The sequence below is a fragment of the Onychostruthus taczanowskii genome, unplaced genomic scaffold (genome assembly GCF_017590055.1).
Source record: "Onychostruthus taczanowskii isolate IOZ18803 unplaced genomic scaffold, ASM1759005v1 scaffold101, whole genome shotgun sequence".
Taxonomy (NCBI): Eukaryota; Metazoa; Chordata; class Aves; order Passeriformes; family Passeridae; genus Onychostruthus; species Onychostruthus taczanowskii.
This window is the reverse complement of record NW_024496638.1, coordinates 2,572,551-2,594,447: the sequence shown is the minus strand read 5'-3', so window position 1 is coordinate 2,594,447 and position 21,897 is coordinate 2,572,551. Positions and strand designations below refer to the sequence as shown.

The 21,897-nt window shown below is 36.8% G+C and overlaps 1 protein-coding gene across 2 annotated transcripts in view; it reads left to right on the top strand.

The window, feature by feature from the left end:
• The window catches only part of KIF18A (kinesin family member 18A), a 31,177-nt gene extending 9,835 nt beyond the window's left edge, over nt 1–21,342 (top strand). For both annotated transcript variants that reach the window (XM_041411827.1, XM_041411836.1), the window contains 10 exons: nt 212–286; nt 535–644; nt 3,901–4,063; nt 4,580–4,744; nt 5,173–5,294; nt 5,478–5,716; nt 15,211–15,694; nt 16,219–16,323; nt 18,909–19,018; nt 21,143–21,342. In XM_041411827.1, coding sequence (XP_041267761.1) covers nt 212–286; nt 535–644; nt 3,901–4,063; nt 4,580–4,744; nt 5,173–5,294; nt 5,478–5,716; nt 15,211–15,694; nt 16,219–16,323; nt 18,909–19,018; nt 21,143–21,291 — 1,722 coding nt within the window. In that variant the 3' untranslated portion in view covers nt 21,292–21,342. The remainder of the gene's footprint in view (nt 1–211; nt 287–534; nt 645–3,900; nt 4,064–4,579; nt 4,745–5,172; nt 5,295–5,477; nt 5,717–15,210; nt 15,695–16,218; nt 16,324–18,908; nt 19,019–21,142) is intronic.
• The last annotated feature ends 555 nt before the right edge of the window (nt 21,343–21,897 follow it).

The window sequence follows — 21,897 nt, the reverse complement described above, 5'->3', positions numbered from 1 at the left end:
GGTTTGTTGAGGGAAATGTCCTGGCCACGGATGTGCAACAGATGCCAGCAGAAGCTGACAGTCATATTCTCATTGTGCAAGTCAGAATTTTATTAATCTCTTTCCTCACAGTATAGTGTATGTGTAACTGTGTAGTACATACACACAGTGTGCTGATTGTGCATGAAAACATGAAGGAGCTGCCTTTAAATTCTAACTTGTTTCTTTACAGTTGAAGAGCAATGTTGTCAGTTTGAACAGTCACATAAGCCACTATGCTAAAATTTGCAATGAACAACAGAAAGAGGTATGTAAAAAATCTGTTGTTAAGAGGTTGAAAGGTTAACAGTTGACTTTGAATATAAAAAAAATAGTGGGATTAAAATCTGTAAGGTAATATGGGTCTAATGTATTTTGAAGTAAGAAAATTTTGTCTTCTGAGAGGAATATCGCCTGCTGCCATTTATAAAGCTGTTCAATATCAGCACAGAATGATAATTTTGGGAAATAAACAAAAAAATGTATTTCAATTAAAGGGTGCTTCTTTTGGTTTAGATCCTAATGTTGAAGGAGAAACTGAGAGAATATGAAGAAAAGCAAGCAAGCATTCCTGAAAATCATAATACAGCAGAACTTTCAAACCACCAGCGAGTGGAAATAGAAAGGTAAATGAATCACATTTGCTTCCAAGCTGGAGTTTGTCTAACTTGTAAAAGCATTTGTAAAACAAACCTACTCTTTCCAGTATTGGTTTTCTCATTTTAACATTGCTTTACTTAGATCTAGGTATGGCTTTGCCTAACATGTTGTTTCTTTTTAGAACAACTTGGTGGTGGTTTTAAAATGAAAGTGGAGGACGTAGGAAATGACATGTGACAGGAAGGAGCATCTGAGTGCTGGCTTCCAGCAAAGCTCCTGAACAGGTTGTGTTTGTGGGTAGGCAGAATGTCGTTTGCATAAATGACAGCAGCTCTGCCACTCTTGGCAGGCACTAGCTGAAGTGGGATCTTTCCTGCAAGGTTTGAGAGAGGCTAAACCTGGAAGGTTTTCTACAAAGGGTTCATTTTATGTTTGTTGATTCCTTATTTTCTATTGCTTTAATACTTCTTGGCCTCTTTCTCTTCTTGGTAGTGTTCCTGTCTATCTTTTCTCATGTGACAGTCTCATGACAGAACACTCTAACAAACTAAAATGTGAAGTATCAATTTGTTGCAGAAGCCATTGTATTCCATGAAGAGGGTAGGTTTTGGAGAGAGGGACTTTCTGGATGTGTCTCTGCATATCTCATCTTTCTGACAATTACTCACCTAAGTTGATTCAGCTAACCATTTTTTTTTTTTTTTTATTTGGCCCTTTGAATGTGCTGTTTTTAAACCTGGAAAACTTTCTGAGGTATAGTAAGAAACCATTCAAAGCAAGATATTCTCTAACTGCTTTATTTTAGTGGCATTCCAGACATTTCAATAAACCCTTTCATTCAGGTTATTTAAATTAAATTTTCAAAAGAAGTGTGGGCTTCTAAGTCATGTTGATAGTTCTGACAGTTTTCCTGCATATTTTTGCACTGTATGTCTTTAAGACTGATTTTATTTCCTGTGATTTGCCCTTTATTTCATTCTTTGTGTGTGGGAAGAGTCAGTCAAGGGCAAGGTCTCTAAAATACCTTTTCAAAAGGCTGGACGTATTCTATGCCAAGGTTTGCTTGGTCAGAGAATTCTTGGTCAGAGAATGTTTGTTATGGAAAATCCAAAGGACCACATGTAAACCTATCCCAGTCCCTCTGGATGTCAGAAATGATGTGCATGTCTCATTGTCTTCGTTCTCCTGAGTATCCTGCCAGGTTCATCCTACTGATGTGGTGTGGGTAATGAGTGGATTTCTCCCATTCATTTACAGGTTTTGAAGATATTGTACTGCTTCCTTTTAGTTGGGACAGGGAAGGGAGCCTTGTCCATGATCTTGTATTTCAGTCCAACTACCCATGGTTTTTGCATCATTGAAGAAGCATCACTTGCTTCTTCAAGCATTAAAATCATCCTCCTTCTGCTGAAACTTGGAGATGGGTTGTGTGCCACCCCTTCAAGTCTTGAGCCTGTTAGGGTAGACAGTGGGCACTGGCTCCAGAACTGCAACCACCAGGTCCTTGAGCTCTTGGGACTCCAGGTGGTGTAGGGGGTTCATACCCTCGGTGTGCTAACAGGGTAACTTTGTAATTTTGACAGTGCAGACCAGAGGGTCAGGGTAACTCCATGAGAGCAGAAATGTCCTAATTGAAAGGCTGAATCCACAAAGGCTTCTGTAGCTGATGCTGTATTTGGAGCACTGGTGAATGTAAAAGGTTGCTTTACCAGCAATGGCTCCTCATAAGGAGGGTACAAAGAATCATAATCTCCACCTTCACCTGAATTATGCCCAGCTTTTTACTGTGATAGAAACTGGGAGGATTCACTTTGATTCCTTATTGCTGTTTCCCAGGCAGCTGAGAGGAACCATGTTTCTGTGGATGCTAAGGAGGACAAAAATTTTCCAAGCAGTGCAATCAGTAGTATTGTTGTATGGATAGAAAACAGTGTGGGGTAAGAGCTCTGTTACTCTGCAGCTGACTGTTGCATTATTATAGGATCTTTTAGGTTGGAAAAGACCTCAAAGATCATAGACTCCAACCATTAACCTATTAGTGTTCCTTAAAAAAAATAACGCTTATAAATTCTGTGAGTGTTTTAGTACACTTTTTTTTTTTTTACCTAGATACAATAGCATCCTCTAGACAGTGAAAAGCTCTTGTATTGCTAAATCTGCAGAGAAGAATTATTTTCTTAATTCTGTTTCTTTTTAAAAGGCGAGTGATAAAACACTCAGAATAGAATAAAAGACTCAGTTATTCAAACTTTAGATTGTGAAATAGAATTGCTACTTCTGAAACACTGCTAAGAAGGCAATTGCATGATAAGAATGTCTCTTCAACTTGTTCTGGAGTTGAACCTGGGGTTTTTTAGCATTTTTACAGTTTTTAATTGTATGGGGTTTTTTGATACTAAAAACTGTATAACCTCAAATGTTGCATGTCTTTAGAACACTTGCATGTTAAACTTTTATTTTTATGTCAAGTTCTAACAACGTAGGATGTAATGTAATACTTTGTATATGAGGTTGGTTTTTGTTGAGATACACAGTATCTTTTTGGCCATTCTGTACTGTACATTTTCAGTATTCAGGAGTAGAGTGAAGAATTACCAACAGTGAAAGTTATATTGCAGTATGGCAATGCTTCCAGGTCTTGTTCTTGTTAATTCTGACTTGTGTTGCAGACTAGGGGTACCCAGATAACTGGTTACTCAATAACTCCTTGAGTACCACCTACCACAGTTTGGTTTTTCTCCCATTAGCCTAGTATGTGTTAAAACATAGTGAATGTTCTGATTTTTGTCCTCCATGAGTGATGGAAATTGTACAGCTCGTTCAGGGAAAGTGAGCATCCCAAGACCTTTGTGGCTCTCCTTTTTTTTTGAGGATAGCTAGCAGGGTTTTGAGCACCTTGTGTGTCTATGGCAACAGTAGTCTGATGTGCTTAATAGATATAAGAAGTAGAGAATGTAGGTATTTAGTATCTTCTGGAATTAGAGAAAGTCATCTGAAGCTTCTGCACATAAACCTTTTAAATCCCAGTGTTGTCTTCATAATTATGACAAGGTTTATTTTTAGTGACTCCTTCAAAATTTCCATCCCCTTTTCAGTTCAAATACATAAAATTCTTACTGATGTACTGACATTTTATTTAATGCCTACGTATAGTAGGCTTTACTCATTTCCTTTTCATTTCTTTATATTTATTTTATTAATTTGGATTTGAAAATTCACCTACCAAAGAAATAGTCATAAAAAGTCTTCAGTAAATAATTAATTATTATCCTTTGGTTTTAGGTACAAGGAGGTACTTAAAAATGTTTTTGCAAAACGTGAGGAAATCAGAAAAGAGTACCTTAAAGTGGAAAAGAAACTGAAAGAAAATACACTAAAGAAATATTATCAGAATCAATGTCATGAACAAATTCAACTGATATGCTCTGAAGAAAGAGTAGAAAAGGTGAGTTTTCTGTAATGTAGTGCAGGGAATCATCTCTTCATTTTGGTATAATTGTGTTAATTTTCCTTAAGTAATTGTGTAATTAATTAATGCATAAATATTTCATGAAAATGAGACACATAGATTATCTCTCCTCTGTGACTATTGATGTAGTGATCAAATTTTTGAGGTCAAGGGCAGAGTATGGTTGTCCTCTAAATAGAAAAGGGTACCCTCTGCCTTGTTAGGACACTACCTTGCTTATATCCACTTGCTGTTGCTGGGTTTGTGCCTTCTGCTTGTCATATTTCAGAAACAGTACAAACATCAGAAGAGTTTGAAGATAGAGGATTTTCATTTTTACTCAATGCTTTATCCTTTAGCAGGCTTTTTGTAGGACATACTCAAGTTACTAGGAATTATTTGGTAATGTTATAGAAAAGTAAGGAAAAAATCTTAATATATCAAGAGAATTTGGTGAACATAATTTGAAAGTTTCCACCTCAAATGCTGATTATTGGGGGTGGGGATTTTCAGGCCACTTGCAAGCGGGATCTGAGGCTGTCAGCACTTAACTGCCACTATGTACGCATGCAGAAGAAAAGAGAAGAGCAGAGCAATCTCTTTGAGGAAAACACCAAGTGGCTGCACCGTGTTGAAAATGAAATGCGCCTCCTGGGTCCAGATGGGTGCATCCCAAAAGTAAAACACCTTTCACTTTGTCATGGCTGGGGATGGGGGAGAAGTGGAAAAAGGGGAAAAGCTCTGAGTTAGGAACAGCTTAGTAATTGAAATAAAGTAAAATATATGGAGGGAGTATACAGAAAGAGGCAAAGATGTTTGGACATGCGGAGATAAGCATCCATGTGTGCCTGTTGGACTCGTAATGCTGACTGCTGCACACATACTATTGGTCAAAGGAATCTACAAAGTTATATTTATGCCTGTAAAAAAAAAATCAAATAATTCTTACTTTTCTACTGTAAAAATTTATTATAATAATATAGCTCCACTCCATCTTTACTTTTCAATATAGGCTGATCTAATATTTTTAGTTGAAGTTTTAGTTTCTTCCTACTGGTTTGATGTACAGCTGTTTGATTTTCATTTTTATTCCTAATTTCCTAAAGGAACTTTGTCAAGATCTGCAGTATTGCCATTTAAACCTGGAAGTTCAGGCACTTAAAGCCCAGATTGAACACATGTTGACCCTGGTGTCCCTTCAAGATCAGTACAATAAGCAAACAGAAAAGTAAGTATGGTTTCATGAGAGGTGGAGTAAGACTTAGATTCTGACACTTGTAACTTGAGAAGACCTATTTAGAGAATTTATTTTTAATTGAAACAGAAGCAAGGTTCTTCTCAAACTTCTTGTTTTCTGGGTTAAGATTGTGTTTTCTTAAGGGAACTTGTCTTGCCCCTTGCTGTTTTACAGAGTACTAACTACTGCACTTCCAGTGCTTCGCAAGCAACACCTGATGTTGAGAGAAGCTGGGTTGACAAATGACTTAAGTGAGACTGAATATGCAGAGGTTGAGCAGCTGATTCAAAGACCAAAATCAGTAGCTTGGGCTGACCAGACTGAAGAAAAGAATCAAAATCAAAACGATGAAGTAGAAATGTCAGCTATCTTTTCATTCCCACAGCTTGTGAGCAGACCGAACACCCCATGCAGTAAGTATATCATTAATTTTTTTCTCTGTTGGAAATAGTTTTAAATATCTCCTGCAACAGTCAGATATCATCCATAAACACAGATGTGCACTTCTGCAGACACTGAAGCCAAATGTAAACTTGATTCTCAGACCCACTTTCTATAAAGTTCCATTCCTAATTGGATATGGGAAAGAAATTTACTTTTTCAAGGGCTAGAGACATGCTGCAACAGATTAATTCAATCCTCTTCTTGTTACAATGTAATCCATGTATCAATGTTCATAGATCCTGAGTGCTATTAAAAATTGCATTTGAATCTTTCATGTGACATTCATGGGAAGGGAATCATAGTGGTTGCTTATAATTCTGTTAAAGTGACTTGAAACATTAAGCAGGTATAGTTTTGTGTAGTTTCTAATAGCCTTGAGGGAGATAAGATTTACTATGAATTACAGTTTCACTTGGAATCAATTTACTACAATATTTTAGGAGTTTATATTTCCAAGAATCAAAGGATTTGCCGTATCTACCACGGAACTGACTTTTGCTATATCCTGATGGTTCAATTTTTTCCCCATAATTCTATATAGCTGGCTTTTCTTCCTTAGCTGTGAAGGGAGTTGCCCTGGAGCATAGTCTGGGTAAAAACGGATCGAGGAATCCTCATAGACAGTTCTGATGGATTACATGCCATATTTCACCCTGATAGTGCAACTGCTGTGGGGCTCTGCTTGTGTTTTGTGCTGTGGACAGGGAGCACTCAATGCCCTGAGGCTTTCTTATTACTGCTAATGATCCATAACTGACAGACATCCGTAGGTAACAAGGGAAAAAGAGATAAATACTGCTTCAAAAATACTTCAGCTTCTCCAAAGCTGATAGTTCCAAAAAGACCATTGACCCCTGCTGAAGGGTGAAATGAGTTCCCTCCTTTTGATAGCTTTCTTCTTCTCTACATCTTGAGAATTATTTTATCAAAACCACGTATTGCCCCTCTTCTCATAAGGAGTGCCTGTGATTTTTGGCATGTGTTTGTGTTGCTGTTGATGGTACCAAATAGTTGATACACAGTGTTTCACTCACTGTCTGCAGCGTGAAGTTCAGACTGTGCTGGCAGTGGGCTGGAGTTGTTTGGCTTGGTTTGTGTGTTTTGGTTAGTTTGAGGGTTTTTTTCATGAGTGGTATTGGTTTGATTTTAGTTTGGGATTTTTTTTTTTTAATGTGTGTTTGCTTTTGTTTCTACAGAGAGGAGGAAAAGAAAGTTAGCAGATTTGCATGCTTACACTTCTTAATCTGCCCATGTCAGTCAGGGATTCATTCAGCAAGGTTGAAAGCTGGTATTTGTTTTAAGTCATAGGCATATGGTTTTAGATATTGGGGTTTTTGGGTAGAGGTACTCTTTTTTCTGACAGAATAGATAGGGATACTAATCCAGAAGCTCTGTAATATCCTTTGTAACAAAATATTGGTTGTAATGATTCTGTCTTGTCATATGTAGATTATTGTTGTTGTGAAATTTAGTTTCTGATGCTAGTAAGCTTTATTTGAGTTCTTGATTATTCTACTTCTTTTCTACCTTTCTTGAAGTGTTGTGTTGGAAGAGGCCTCATTTGTTCTTAGTGAAAGTAATTCTGAAACAACTATTACTTAAATTGCACATGAACTATTAAAACATAAGCACTTCATTTTATTAAAACCATTAGACATGATTTAGGGGGTTTTCTTGAAAACCTTATGTGTAGGATTTCCAATTATTCTATTATCCTAAAGTTCTTGAACTTTACGTTCAAGTAGGTAAATGATTTTCAGTTTTCAGCTAAGACTTTTTTCAGTTGTAAATGGTGGCTTTGGATGAAGATTATCATAAAAATCTTTTGTATTTTTATGATTTTTATTTGCTTTGTGGTCTTTGGAAGAGGAAATAGGAGGTGTTACTGTCACTCCTCTCCTCACTTTGGATGAAGATTATCATAAAAATCTTTTGTATTTTTATGATTTTTATTTGCTTTGTGGTCTTTGGAAGAGGAAATAGGAGGCATTACTGTCCCTCCTCTCCTCCTCTCATTAGATGCAGGATACAACATGGCAGGAACAACTGTTCTCCAAATTTTGCAACCTTTATATCAGAAACCTGGACATCCCTCTGGATGCCCTGGATGGCTCAAGATCCTGGCAGGGGCTCGGAGACCCTGCCAGGAAGCAAAAGACACCTGGGAATTTCATCCTAACCTATGGAGCAAATTACCAACGTTATATGAAGAATTACAAGTCACAAAAGTTTAAGTAGCATAACAGTAGTTGTCACAGGGTGAAAGGTGAAACGTTGAAGAATTTTACTATGGGGGTCTAGGGGGACAAGATGGAGGGATTTGGGCGTTGTCCTGTCCTTCTTTCTAGCCTCCATCTTCTTTGTGATGGTGACATTTTGGGATTGCAATAGAGTAGAAATTCACTGCCTAACATAGGTGATAGGTATTGGAACATAACTGTAAATATACGTAGTTTGTAGTATAAAAGACAACACCAGCCCCGTGGGCAGGCAGTGTGCCTCAGACAGACCAGCAGAACAGACCTTGGCAGGCCAGACAGAAAATGTTTTAGATAAGAAATAATAACCTTGAGAATGACAGCTGAAGACATCTGATTTCTTCTCGGACAGCTGGGTTGGGGAAAAGAGACTTTTAACACACCTCGGGATCATCTCAACCAGAGGGAACCCGAGACCTCTAGGGAAAGGTTACCTTAAATAATAATGGTGTTGATACAATCACTTCAATACAAGTGGGGAGGAAAAAAGTAACCCACTTACTAGTGCTTGAATTCTTTTTTTCTGTTCAGCACAAACACAACTAAATAGCTCCTCTTCAATTGTTTGTTTGATGGCAATGGAATGATTCCTTTTTGTGTAATAGAAGTCTGGAGCATTTAGATTGAGGAAGAGAGTGTACTAGGTCTGCTAGTAACAAATCTCAGGTGTTGCTTTGAACCTATGTTAGCACTTTTGAAAGACAATTTTTGAGGTAATATCCCTCTGCAAAGATGTATAAAACACAAAGCATTATGAGAAAAATGTTCATTTCTCTTCAGTGTAGGCTTACAAAATAAATAATTCCATGTCTTTTGTTGAACTCAGAACTATCTAGGGATGTGTGCAGTATGCCTCCCTTATCCAATTTGGAAGTTTCAATCATGAACAAACTACAGGTCCCTCTTTAGTTACTGTGTGTTGAAACTGGGAGGGATGCAGGAAACCATCTGTATTTAAAGACACTGCTGAATTGTGTGTGTTGCAGAACATGAGGCAGTAATCATTGCAGGAACTTTTTTAATGCCACAAACTTTTGCCTGCAGTTCTTTGAGAGAACCGTGACAATGTTCAAATGCAAATTAATTGTTATTGGGTGTTTTCACATAAAAAATAAGGTCTTTAAGTTAAACAAAATGGTTGTAATCAGAAAAGTTGACTCTCCAAAGGGTCAAAGCAGCTACGTAATTTCTGCAGAATAGGTAAAATTATGAAAGCAGGACCTTAAGGTCTTGTGTGTTTCTTTGGAATTGACTACATTTGTTTAACTGGTCCTGAAGAACAAAGTGTAACTGGTAATTGATGTGGGAAAAGAATCTGAAAATTGCAAAGAGAGGGATGGCAAAGGTGAAACAGTAGGGGGATTTATTCTGGTTTTGTTGAAAGCCTTCTACAGAAATGAGTTCTTGGGATATAATTCTAAATATTTTTACTTTATTATATTAATTGATTTTGATATGGTCTTGTTGTAAGGTCCTTCTTCCAATCAGGAGTTTCAAAATAGCAAAGAATTTCAGCTGATTTGCAGTGATGCCCAAGTCTTTGTTTGTAATGAAGATGACTTCCTTGGAAATGGTCTCTGACATATTAAATAGTATTAAAGTCATAGTATGGGAGGAAAACATAAAGAAGTTTTCTGGCCATTCATTCAATGGTCAAATTATCGAGGCGATCAATTCTTGTATATCAGCTCTTGATTTCTAGTGAAAGCTAATTAAAGTTCATGTGCTTTGCCAGAGCACATGGAGGGCTTCACTACAGGAGTTGGCCTCCTTCTATCTTCTTTTTCCTTTAGCCTGTGAAATCTTTAAACACCTTTTGTAAAATTCTGACCTTAATTAGAAGTTAAATTTGTTGCTTTTTACAGAAAATGCTGGCTTTCCAATATCTTCTCTTTTTTTTGACACATACATTAAAAATGTAGAGGAAGCTTGTGTATGCTTAATGTAACCATAAATGTGCAATGTCATGAACAATTTAACTGCTTGTCTCAGAGAAAGCACAAGCTGTGGAAGCAAGTTCATTTAAGAATGTATTTGGGCACCCATTCTTAAGTGTTCATTAATGGGGAGCCATAGAGTATTCAGAGTTCAGACTGATGGGTGGAGAGTTCTGACTGGTACTTGCAAGTATTTCTTTGAATGAGGAAGTTCTTGGCATTGTTTCAAGCATCCCATTTCCAGAAGCCTTACTGTACATTACTACTGAGAGGATGGAATTGATTTATAGGGAAGAAAAAAAAAAGGAGTCCATTGCCTCCCCTTGTCACAAACATTCTGAATCTGAAAAGTCAATTTTTTATTCTGTATGGCAGAAAACATTGAGCTACAGCTACACATAGTAAAAGATTTGATTAAAAGTAGAAAAAGCATGTGCCTTGAATAGGAAAGATTTGTCTTATTGAGCAGCTCTTCCATACTGTCTTAGGTGACTTCTAAGTGTTTTTTCTCATCCTGTGTAAAGCAGTACACCTGATCACTGGGACTTGCAAGAATGCAGCCTGGATTTGAGCCTTTTTCAGTTCACAGCAGTTGTTTGTGAACCTGTTGTGAAACTTGCCATCACATTGATGATGCCTTTGGGTCACAGGAATATTAAATCATTGAAATGCATTGACTAGACCTCATTTGCAGTTTGGAATTCCATGAGTCAGTTGTTAAAGGAATGAAAACGTATGATTAGAATTGTAATTTGATCAATCAGTGGTAGCCCAGAAATGTTTATTGAAATGAATATATTAATATTTAATTTCACTTTAGCAGAGCAACCTGCTAGACTTAATTTAGCACAGTTTCCAGAAATAATCCCCTTATGCATGTATTAGCATGAGTTCCAGAAGAAGACAAGTCTTGGGTATTATTTTGTCCCTAATGTCAATTAGAACTAACTCAATTCATCAGAGTTGTTTTGCTACGAGCTCTGCTCACTTTTCCTGTGACTCATGTTTCACACATAGTGCATTCTGCTTCAGGTATTAGTGCACAGGGCTGTAAATATCTGCTATTGCTCTGTTTCTTGTCAGATAAATCAGTACTTCTGAGTAGTCTTTTGGGACAAATGATACGGCAGACTTAGGACCAAAACCACCTCATGTCACTGGATGGGGGTGGTTGATCAGGGGGTGATGGCTTTTATGTTTCATTTCCGAGTGAATCTCTTAAATGGTATCTTAAAGAATTTTGACAATTGTCTTTTATAAACATCAGCTTGAAATTGAGGATCAGGTAATCTCTTCTCTAAAATATATTTGGAATAATGTTTATCTTTAAAAGAGATGCATTTTAGCTGTGAAAGTACTAGTTAAGGAAATGAAACTTCCAATTTTTTCTTTTAAGCTACTTCATCAAGTTAACTGTGGCTGTTCTGTAAAGCATATAAGTGATTCATTTTTGTACATTTAATAAAAAATATTACTGAATTATGATGATGACGATGCAAAAGATTGAAGTAGCTGTAAAACATTAAGCAAATACAGACTATAAACATAATATCCCTGCCTTATTATGGAGCACATTTGAATTTGTATTTTTTTTTTATAGTCAGAGCATGTTGTTTATCTTTCAGTGGGAAAATAATGACAATACTTAATGATTACCATTAGCCATCCATTCAGGAACTAGTTGGATTTGTTCTTCAAGGAAATTACATGGTTCTCCACTGTACCATCTTCAGTACCATGTAGTTAGAAATGTGTGGAAGTAGTCGAGTTTCTGTAGCAACTTCTGTTGTCCGAGTCCCTTTTACATAAACTTCTCAATAGTAGCTATTAAAAGCACTTGTAAGAAAGTTAGCAATTAGCTTCAGTATCTTGCTTCCTTAATCAGGTGAAAATAGCAACACTGCCAATTCTTTATTTTGTGGGTCCTAATGTTTTTTCTTGCTGCATGTTTTTTGCAGGTCATAACTGTTTGGAGCTATATACAGTAGAACAGGAAGCTGAAGTGGAATTGGGATTTTGGGGTTGTTTTTGTCACATCATGTTTGATTTGTTATTTAGAAGCCAAGTATTGCTGGTTTGTTTACCTGTTTACTATGTTAGGAGCAACCTAAAATTCTCACAAAAAGCTATGGGAAGGAGCACTTCTTAAGTATCTTGTATTATTTCCAACACTTTAATAACAAGAAAAGCTTGCTGTGTTTTAACTTAGTTTTACAATGAGTTTTATTCCAGAAATAAATGGATTTTAAAAATAGGTCTTTGTTTTTACTAACAGCTTGTATTTGCCTTATATAGAATTCCTGCAACTATTGTTATTAGTTTACTTGTATTACCGTACAAAATGCTCTCCAGTATGATGGAATTCATCAAATTATTTATGTTGGCAGTACTTTTGTGTTCTTTACGTATTTAGTTAATGATTTAAATGCTGGTATTTACAGTTAATTTTAAAATGCTTCCAATATTGAGGCCTGTAGAAGCTTCTAAAACTTGGCACTCACACCAAAATGTTTCTCCATCAGACTTCCTTGTAGTAACTTTAGGACATTAGCAAAACCTCAGTGTCTTACAGTAAGCAAACTTTGTGAAACTGAAACCTCCCTGTCCTAATGTAACAATGGACTAATAGAATTGTAACCATTATTTTTCCAGAAACAGACATTCAGATGCGTATAAATAGGAGTAAAAACTAATAAATGAATTTTTTAAATGTGCCCTGAGTCATTTAATGGACAATTATTTCAAACACTAGATTATATAAACCTTATTCTTGTATTTAAGAATAAAAGATATCAAAAGTTTTTTGAAAAAAGGTTTGCATTCAATTTTTGGTTGTGATGACTAGAATTTTTTTTTAAAGATTAAAAATTACACTGAGGTATATATTGTACTTACTAAAAATTAAAGAGCAAGTACATAATGAAGCATAGCATTATTGATAGTGACAGAGAGTAGATGTTTTAAATTGTTCATAAATAAGTTTCTTGTTGATTGCTAAATCCAACCAAGTCTTGGAGAAATATGTCTTTATCACAGTAGGCCTTTTTTATTTTGGGGGAAGGTAAAGATTATTTGGGGAGCACTCATGCCCTGTTTTACTGTTGTTGCTGTTCCACTGCTCGTGGGGAATATCCTGAATGAGTTTAATGTTTAGATTACAATCAGCATCTCAGCAACCTGCTGCATTTCACCCGGTGAAGGCTGGCTGTGGATTAGTTGTGGTACAAGATAACAATATATTTTGTATTTTAACAAAGGAAAGGTCCTTTACATACATCAAGTGAGCTGTGCACACATAGATTAATTCACAATTCAGTTATTTCATGCCAGGCAGTCCTCTCAGGCCTAAGTTTTCTATGTACGTGTTTCTTCAAAGCTCCAAGCAATGGAATGGAATTGGAATTGTGCACAGTGCTTTTCCCATGAACAGTTTAAACATTGTTCCTTCTGCCACTGAGCCCCCGAGTGAGGAATTAATGTTTGCTTTGTTTTTTCAGTGGTTTCATTATTGAATTAAGTTGTGGCAACATAGAATAGACTTGTGGCCTGTATCTAACTTCCTTGGTACTTGTACACACTTTGGTACTACCTCTTGTATCCTCCTGGAACAGGTCATGGTCTCGCTGTGGTCGTTAAATCCTTGGCTGTCCTTTGCAGCTCTGTTTTCTGTCTCCGAATGGGCGTCATCCCATCTAGCTAGGTATCCCATCAAGTGGCATGTCTAGTACCAAAAACAGTGCTGGGATTGACCCTCCTTGGCTTTCCTTCGTGAGGACTTTACTTGGGCCTTTTCCCAGGATACCTGAATTCTGAGGGTGCTTGGGGAATCGGCTTTTTTAAAGCCTCTTGGCAAATTTGGATGCAACTGGGCATTGAGGTCAACATTAAATGGGACCTGGAAATGGTAAGCAGAGAAAAAGCTACAGCTATTTAAGCCTTGCTTTGTGTAACAAATCAAGATTGTGGAGGTGAAATAATACAATGCATACATGTTCTTAATCAATCTTTGTCGAGTTCAAAGAATGTTTTTGGAACAGTTAAAATGCCCTAAGTGTTAACACATGAGAGAGAACTATAGAAGCATTCAGGCTGAGGAGTTCAAACTAGCTTTCTTAGTCTGAGGCAAAAATATAATGAAATTTAGAAGAAATAAATATTTATCAACACTGTTCTAGGAATACCGCAGCTAATTCCTGAGTAACTTGCATCAATTTAAAAAGCAGGAGTTGTTTTTGCAGTTGAGTTGCTCATAGGCATGAAGTGGGCAATGCAGAAAGGAGAAGTATGAATCTGTGGCTGCCAACTGAAGGGGATCCAATCCATAGGCATTTTAAGGATACTAGGCTTCATTTCTTATATTTGCACTGGAAGTTAAATATAGAAGCACTTGGGGTTTTGACAGCCCTCTCCTGCTCTTGATTTGTTTAAAAAAGATTCTGTAGCTTTTTGGTATTATAACTGTGTAAGTCACCATTTGAACAGTGAGCTGTGTCTTAAAATGATCCTCCTTCACTCAGAGCTTGAGAAAGAGAAAGGCCTCTTCTGTCTTACTTTGGACATTGCCTTTATTACCATTTGCTTGAAAATGAAAACATTATGACACTTCAAGGAAAATAGTTTAAATCAGGATGAATGAGAATGGCCAATTGCACTGTATTGCTTCCTTTATTTTTGAGGGTGGGGGAAGTTGTTAGTCAAGAGCTTTGCTCCCCACAGTTGATATAGTAGGGTGACAGAATCCTAGTAACTTCTTTGTTTGCCCCTTTGCAAAACACTGCTTTCTCATTTGCAGTGTCAGAAAGTGTTCTCCTTCTAGATGGTTCTGTGTCATTCCTTTTTCAACAGTCTCTCATTATTCTGCGTGGTACTTGCTAGGGAAAAAACTGCTGTGATCAGGAGTCAGCTCTAGGTTCCTGTGATTGTACCACCTTAAAGTATGAGTTTTGTCATGGTGGTGCAATAGTCTTTTCTCTTACTCTTCCATTCCTTCTTGTTGCATGTCAGATCTTAGTTGTGATTATTTCTGTAACCTCTGGGGTTAACTATGCCAACCTGTGCACATTTATAATACCTTGAGTGTCACAGCAAATGCCATCTTAGACAATGCTGCTATAGAAATCATTTACATGATCAAGTTGATATGCATATGAAATAAGGAGTATTTTAATAATTTCTGCTCATGTCTCACTAGGGAAGAGGAGGGAAAAAGCCAGATGTGAGCGGTATGTGCAGTTAGATGTGCTAACCATCATTACTTATGTTTGCCAGGCACCTCTTCTGGTACACCACCACAAGAAAGGAATAACAATACCCAGCAGGTGTTAGAATACACAGAACCACCGCAGAAGAGAACGAGGAGGAAGCTGATAGACTCTCCCGTGGTAGCCCCAAGTCCACCTGCCTCCAGCCACTGCAGCCTGCAGCACCTGGAGGATTCTCTGGCCAAGGAGGTGTACCCTCTAGTCAATACTCCAGACTCCTGCAGAAAGCCAGTGCACAGCTTGTGTGCTCAGCCTGTGGTGAAGGAGGCTTTGCACCTGGCAGGCCTGGGGGCAGTCAGTGCCTGCAGGGCAGATGTGCCAGGCAGGAAGGGCAGCATCATGGACACCACGTGTGACGTGATCCCAGAGAGCCACGAAGCTCTCATGAACTCCACGATCGTTCTCTATGAAGGTACAGAGGAAACAGCTGAAATGTCTGCTTACTCATCTGTGAAGGAGTCACAGCCGTGCGCCAGTAGCATTGTACAAAGGTATTTTCCTTTCATGTGGGTGAGAAACATTACCAAGTCATTTAATCCTGCCTGTCTGTACAGCTAGGTTTTTCCATTTCTATCCGTTTTATAAATAAACCCAACATTTTGAAAATCAAACCCTCAATTTTGATCAACATCAAATTCAATTCTGCATTATTTGAAAACAGGAGTATGTTAGTGACAACAAATGAAGTTGAAAGCTTATCCTGTTTTAGAAGATATGTACCAAAAAGAAAATACAGCATTTTTTAAATTGATTGTGATGCCTCAGGCAAGTTACTTTGTCTAAGCCTTATGTTCTCTGTCTTTAAAATGGGTACTGTGCTTCTCCACATTGTGAAATGCCATGCTTAAAGCTGCTGTGCATGTCAGAACTCTGCAAAGCTTTCTCAAATAACATTAATGAAATTAATTTCCAGTTTTGGTTTTCAACTTAACATATATTTGTTTACAGTTAAGAACAAATTTACTTGACTTCTTCCAATAATATGTTTTACAAAAATACAATTCTTTTATTTTAGACTTGATTTTTCTTCCTTAAGAAACAAAAATTCTGCTCCAGTATTTCAGAAGCCCTCATATATGGCAATGACTTCAGCTGCTCAGAGAAAAAGAAAGATACTAAGGTAAGATTAAACTAACCCTTCTATACAAAATGAATTTCCATTTCTTATGTTCTTACTTCAGTTTTGTCCTAATATTTCAAATCTGAAAACGTCTTATAGAAGTCATTTGGACCTGCATGTGACATGTTCTGATTCAAATATGCTTGAATTCAATTGATTTTTTTGTTTTTCTGAGTAACTTCAGTAGATTTTTTTTTTTCGTTAGTCTTGGTTTAAGAACTTCTGTTTTAATAATTACAAACTAATAAAATGTCTTGTGTAGCTGCTGTCTACTCAAAATGGAAAAATAGCAGATAATTCTGAAAAGAGAAACTTTGTCATTTTAAAAAAATCTATGTTTTTTGAGAACGTTCTGCCTTTGCTGGAGCGCATTAGAAACTACCAAAATAGAAAGCAAGGAAAAAAATGTACAGGACAATAGTTAGGTGATCAACATTGGTTTTCTGATAATTCATTTTCAGTCTCATATATTGTGACTTAATTTTTGCAGTCTGCTTTAGGAAGAACTTTTGTATATCACTTCTGGTTATGATCCTGAAAGAGCAGCAGAAAAGTTGAAATTGAATAGACATTAAGTTGAATTGTAATTTTTTTGTGTATGTATTTCTTTGGTTGGTTGGTTGGTTTGGGATTTTTTTTTTTTCTGTATTTAAACCTGATTAGCTATGAAACAGTTGGTCTTTCTTTTATTTTTTCCTATTTCCAAAAGCAGAAATTGATACAACCATTTTAAAAATCATGTTACAAATGACCCGTTGCTAGACATGAGTGGAGCTACCACCACACAGGTCTTATGCAGAATATCTCAAGACTGTTGGGACAAGGCTATAGACAGATCACAGGACATGGAAGAAACTGAAGTGTCTTTTTGTTTATTAGCATCTTTAAAAGAGAGAATTATCCTCGAAGATCAGAGTCATCTGGTCTAGTTTCATGTTACTATTCTGGTTGTTATCAGTTACTGTTTTAAACTGTCTTGCTAGGAGGAGGAATAAACTCTTTTGCTCTAGCATGAGAAAAGAGGCACTGCTCACATTTTCAAATAGCTGATTATGAATTTAGCAAAATAAATCAGCTGTTCTCTGAAACCAAGCTAGTTTTTTCTACATTCTCTCTAAGGAGAGGCATGGGAACTTTGGTAACCTGCTTTGTCTAGTTTTAAGGTGAAAGTTCTCAGACAGGCTTGTGAAGTACTTTTTTTTTTTTTTGTAATAACTGTGTAATAATTTTAAAGCATGTATATATGCTTATTTCTTCCCAAAAGACTAGATGTTTCTGTTCACCTTGTTTCTTTTGTGTCCCAAACATATTTCCCAGTACACTACAGAAAAATCTCACAACTTCTGTTCCTTTTATAGAGATCATTGTGCTTCTGTAATTTGTCTGTAGACTGAAATTCTTTATGGTTTTGTCTAGCAGTTGGTTATGAAGAGAAGGAATGAAAACACATTTCTGAAGGAGAAAAGCAATATGCTCTTACTTTTCAGAGTGCCTTCATTCCATTCTCCTCTTTACTTTTTCCCTCTTTTCTCTCCCATGCTTTCCCTGATTCAAGTGGCTCACTCCAGTCATTCATCCTCCTAATGCTAGAATAAAAATGTAAATTTCAGTCATATGGTCCACATTAGAAGTATAATTTGAAACAGCTGTATTTTCAGGATAAGGGATTAGAGGCAAGTCAGTCATAAGAGACTATTTTACCAAATAATGGTATATTCTTATTGGCATAAGCTCTCTTGCAAGAGGCATGCATGAGTAGATTTTTAGGACTGGCACAAGGAAAGTCTTAGTCTTTGCTGCTTGCTGTATATTTTCATTTAGGCAGAAAATTATTATTAAGAAAGTGTGAGTTAGGGAACTATAAAGTGGAAATAATACAATATTTATTACAGGAATAGGAAAAGCCTAGGAACTTGGGACATAAATACAATTAGCTTGTTTACGAGGCTGTCTTGCAGAGTGGAACCGAGGAAGTTTGTGAGGCAATTGCAGAAGGGTGAGATCAGATAGGTTCATAATTTTCACTGTAGACCTTAAGTCCATCACATAAAGTGCTGTGGATAAAATATAGAGGTTTTGGTTTAATGAATTTGAAGCTGTAACAGTTTTCTTGCAGCTTAGTTAAAAAGTATTGTCTGCTATGAAGCCACCCCCTCCAACTGTGTTGGAGGCTGTAGAAAAGTTATTGCAGCAATAAAAAAATGTGATTTGTTCAATAAACACAGCTTGGTCATTTCAGGGATTTTGTAACATGCCTTAAGATTATTTCTTAGTATAATTTGTATGTGATGGCCATCAAACTGGCTTCTGTAGTTTCAAACAAAACTGTGACATATTGCCCTGCCTTTGAATACGAGCGCCATCATTAGTTCTTATTTTCACAGTTGAAGCATTCTTGTAAATTTTTTAAAAGGAGAAAGGGGAATAGTATCCATAGATATACATAATAAATTAGTTTATTCCTTGCATTCTGTTAGGACTCTATGAACACTGGATAATATTTGAAGTATCTCTACATTTCAAGGCCAGGGCCACTGTTAGTAGTGACTGTACTGAAAGCAAACTCCTTTGTGGCCCTTTTGCAGCTCCACCTCGAACACGGTGCTGGGCAGCCTGCAGGCCCCGGACGCTGCCAAGCGCTCCCGGCAGGACGTGCTGCTGAGCCACACAGCCCTGCGAGTGCCCCAGGGGGCTGGTGAGTGCCAGGGCTTGGGTGGGGGACACTGCCTTTGCTGCCTCAGCTTTAGCTTTGCTCTTTTTCTGTTCTGTGCTGCTTTAGTGTGCACTTCTGAGCTCTGTGTTAGGGGATGGTGAGCCCTGTGCACAGAGCAGGGAGACAAAACAATTCCTGCTCCAGCTGGGCACCAAGGACAAATGATCCCAATCTCAGCCCCAAGAGCACAAACCCCGTGGGCTGGAGAGAGAAAAACAAGCAGGATGGGAGTGCAGGGGCTGAGCTGGAGTTGGACAATGAACTGCAATGTGCACATGGAGCAGAGCTGATCCCAGGGAGAGACCCCGTGAGCGCTCGTGCATTTTGGGACCATTTGGGTTCATCTTGTGCTGCCCAAGGTGGATTCATGGAGGAGATCCTTTTAAGGAATCCCTGCTTCATTCTGTACCTTTGTCCAGCCTAGGGCAGCCTGCACATGTCAGTTTTTGGTGACCACAAAGGGACAGAAGGCATCACCTTGGTCACAGCAAGTGCAAAATTAAGATTGCCTCTCAATTAATTTTGTCCCTTTAATAGCAAGTATTGCTGTGACAGTGTACTAAGCCATTGGTTTGAATAGTATATCCCTTTTTATGAAAAAGACTCAGAATATCAGTTACACAGACAGTATCTAATCAAAATTCAATCTAATATTATTACAGTGTTGTTGGGAAACACTTTTTCCCAAGAGCCAAGGTCTTCCACCTAAAATAGTTTATGTACTTGTTGTGAAATTTGAAATTTTTACCAATTTTGTCTTTGCCCAAGTGTGGCTTATCAAGAAATAAAATTCTCTAATTATTTCCATGCCAGTTTTTAATTCTTTGCTTTAACAGATAAAAGGTATTTTCAGAGATTTATTGGTCTTAAAATTTGGGGCTATTTTAGGTAAAAAAATAACTGAGACAAAATTTTGGTTTTAACATACTGCTGATAATAATATTAGCAAGTTCTATTTTGTGAAAGTTTGCCTCAATTATATGGCTTCTCTCTGAGGTGCATTAATCTTTTCTGTGAAAAAATCAGTTACAAATAATTTTTTCAGCCAATGTTCACAAATGTCTTCGCCATTTTATAGAAACCTCTGCCTTTTCTAGTGCATGGCACTAAGTTGCTTGGCACCTGAAGCAGATTTTAATTTGCTGAATCTGTACAATTTTCCTTCATCTCTGCCTCCTTTTCCTTACTCTCTTCAAAGATATACTTAACCAACTTATTGGGCTGTCTAGAGGAGATCCAATATTAGTTTTAAAATTTTAGTCTGCTTTTCTTATGAAATAGAAAAGCTGTGTGAAAAAACATTTCCATTGTGTGGCTTTTTCCAGTGTGATGGGCAATACACTGGTTTTATTGCACATACATGTTTTTAAGAAAAAATTGCTGTGAGGGAAAGGCTCTTATTCTATGTTCATTGGAAATGTTGAGGCTGTGTTACAAGAAGCTTTCTGGAAACTGAATATCTGAGTCTAGGCTCTGTCTAACCAAGTTACTTACTAGGCAGGTTGCATACAGGGTTATATCAGTATCAATGTCTGCTCCAACAGGCCAGGTTAGGAAGGTACCACTCTTCAATCCTAACTCTGGAATTAAGGAACTATGTCATGCAGAAGCACGTTTTGAAATGAAAATAAAATTTTGATTATTCAGTGTTGCACTGAATATGAAATAGACTTTATTTTCAAGAGCATGCATTCAAGAGCAGAATAAACCTTAACCAAATAACTAAGAGGAGGAGTTGTTTTCAGATTAAAAAGACAAAACTTTCTATAATGACAGTGTTCATTTTTCAATGCTATTCTATAATAAGAAGGATTAATAACATTTTTTCATATTTCTACATCTTTCTGTAGACCACTGTGCTTTTTTAAGAGCATCTTCTGTCAGTTGAGGGTCTAATCATGGGACTTAGTAAATCCAGTGTTTTAATTGTCTACGGAGTTAAGAGTGATTACATTTTTGCATATTAAAATGAGGTTTTCAGTAAAGGAAAGAAATGTGTAAAAATTTTTAGACATATTCTGAAAAGAAGTCCATGTCAGCTACAGTCTACTTATGTTTATTGAATGTGTGTCTTTCTATTTCTAATAGCATTTCTTTCTTCACTAGGAATCAGAATGAAGACCAAGAAGCAAGAACAGAATATGCCAAGGAACTTCATTAGAAGCCTTTCTCAAGGAAATGTCCCACTGGATGTTAAAGCAAGGACATCAAAACATCTTTTACTTCGTGTTTCCAAGAAAAAAAATAGGATTTAGTTCTGAGTTCATGCCTATTTCAAGCAGGATTGACGGATAGCAAATGTGAATAGGGTGAATTGTGATTTCCTCTTGTAAATAGTTTTGAGAGTTTCAGGACAGAAATATTACAAAAGTTCTTTTGACCCCCTAAATTATTTTCATTGGAGTAGCTTCCTTATGTTAAAGTAGATTTTCATTCGGAAGCAAGTTAGGCAGATGCTAATATTAGAACATGTTCATGGTTAGCATTACAATGCCTTAGATGTTCTTAGATTGTTAGCATCTATGGATGACATATGGAGTTCCAAGAGACAGAAAAATATTTCCAAAAGTTTCCAAATATTTCCTTTTTTTTTTTTTTTTTTTATGTCTTTCTGGTTTTCAGTCTGTTACTTGGTTGTAAATGTTCCTGTTCTGGTTTTTTTCAATTTAATTCAGCTGTAAATACATTTTTTATTAATTACTTTCAATAAAAATTAATATTATTAATAGCAATATCATGTGAAACGTATTTCTAGCAAAAAATGTTCCTTCTCTTAGGAAAAATTGATTTTGACAAATATTGTTATAAGTACATGCTGTTTATAATGACTTGTAGCAAATTATTAATGTTCAGAGACAGAG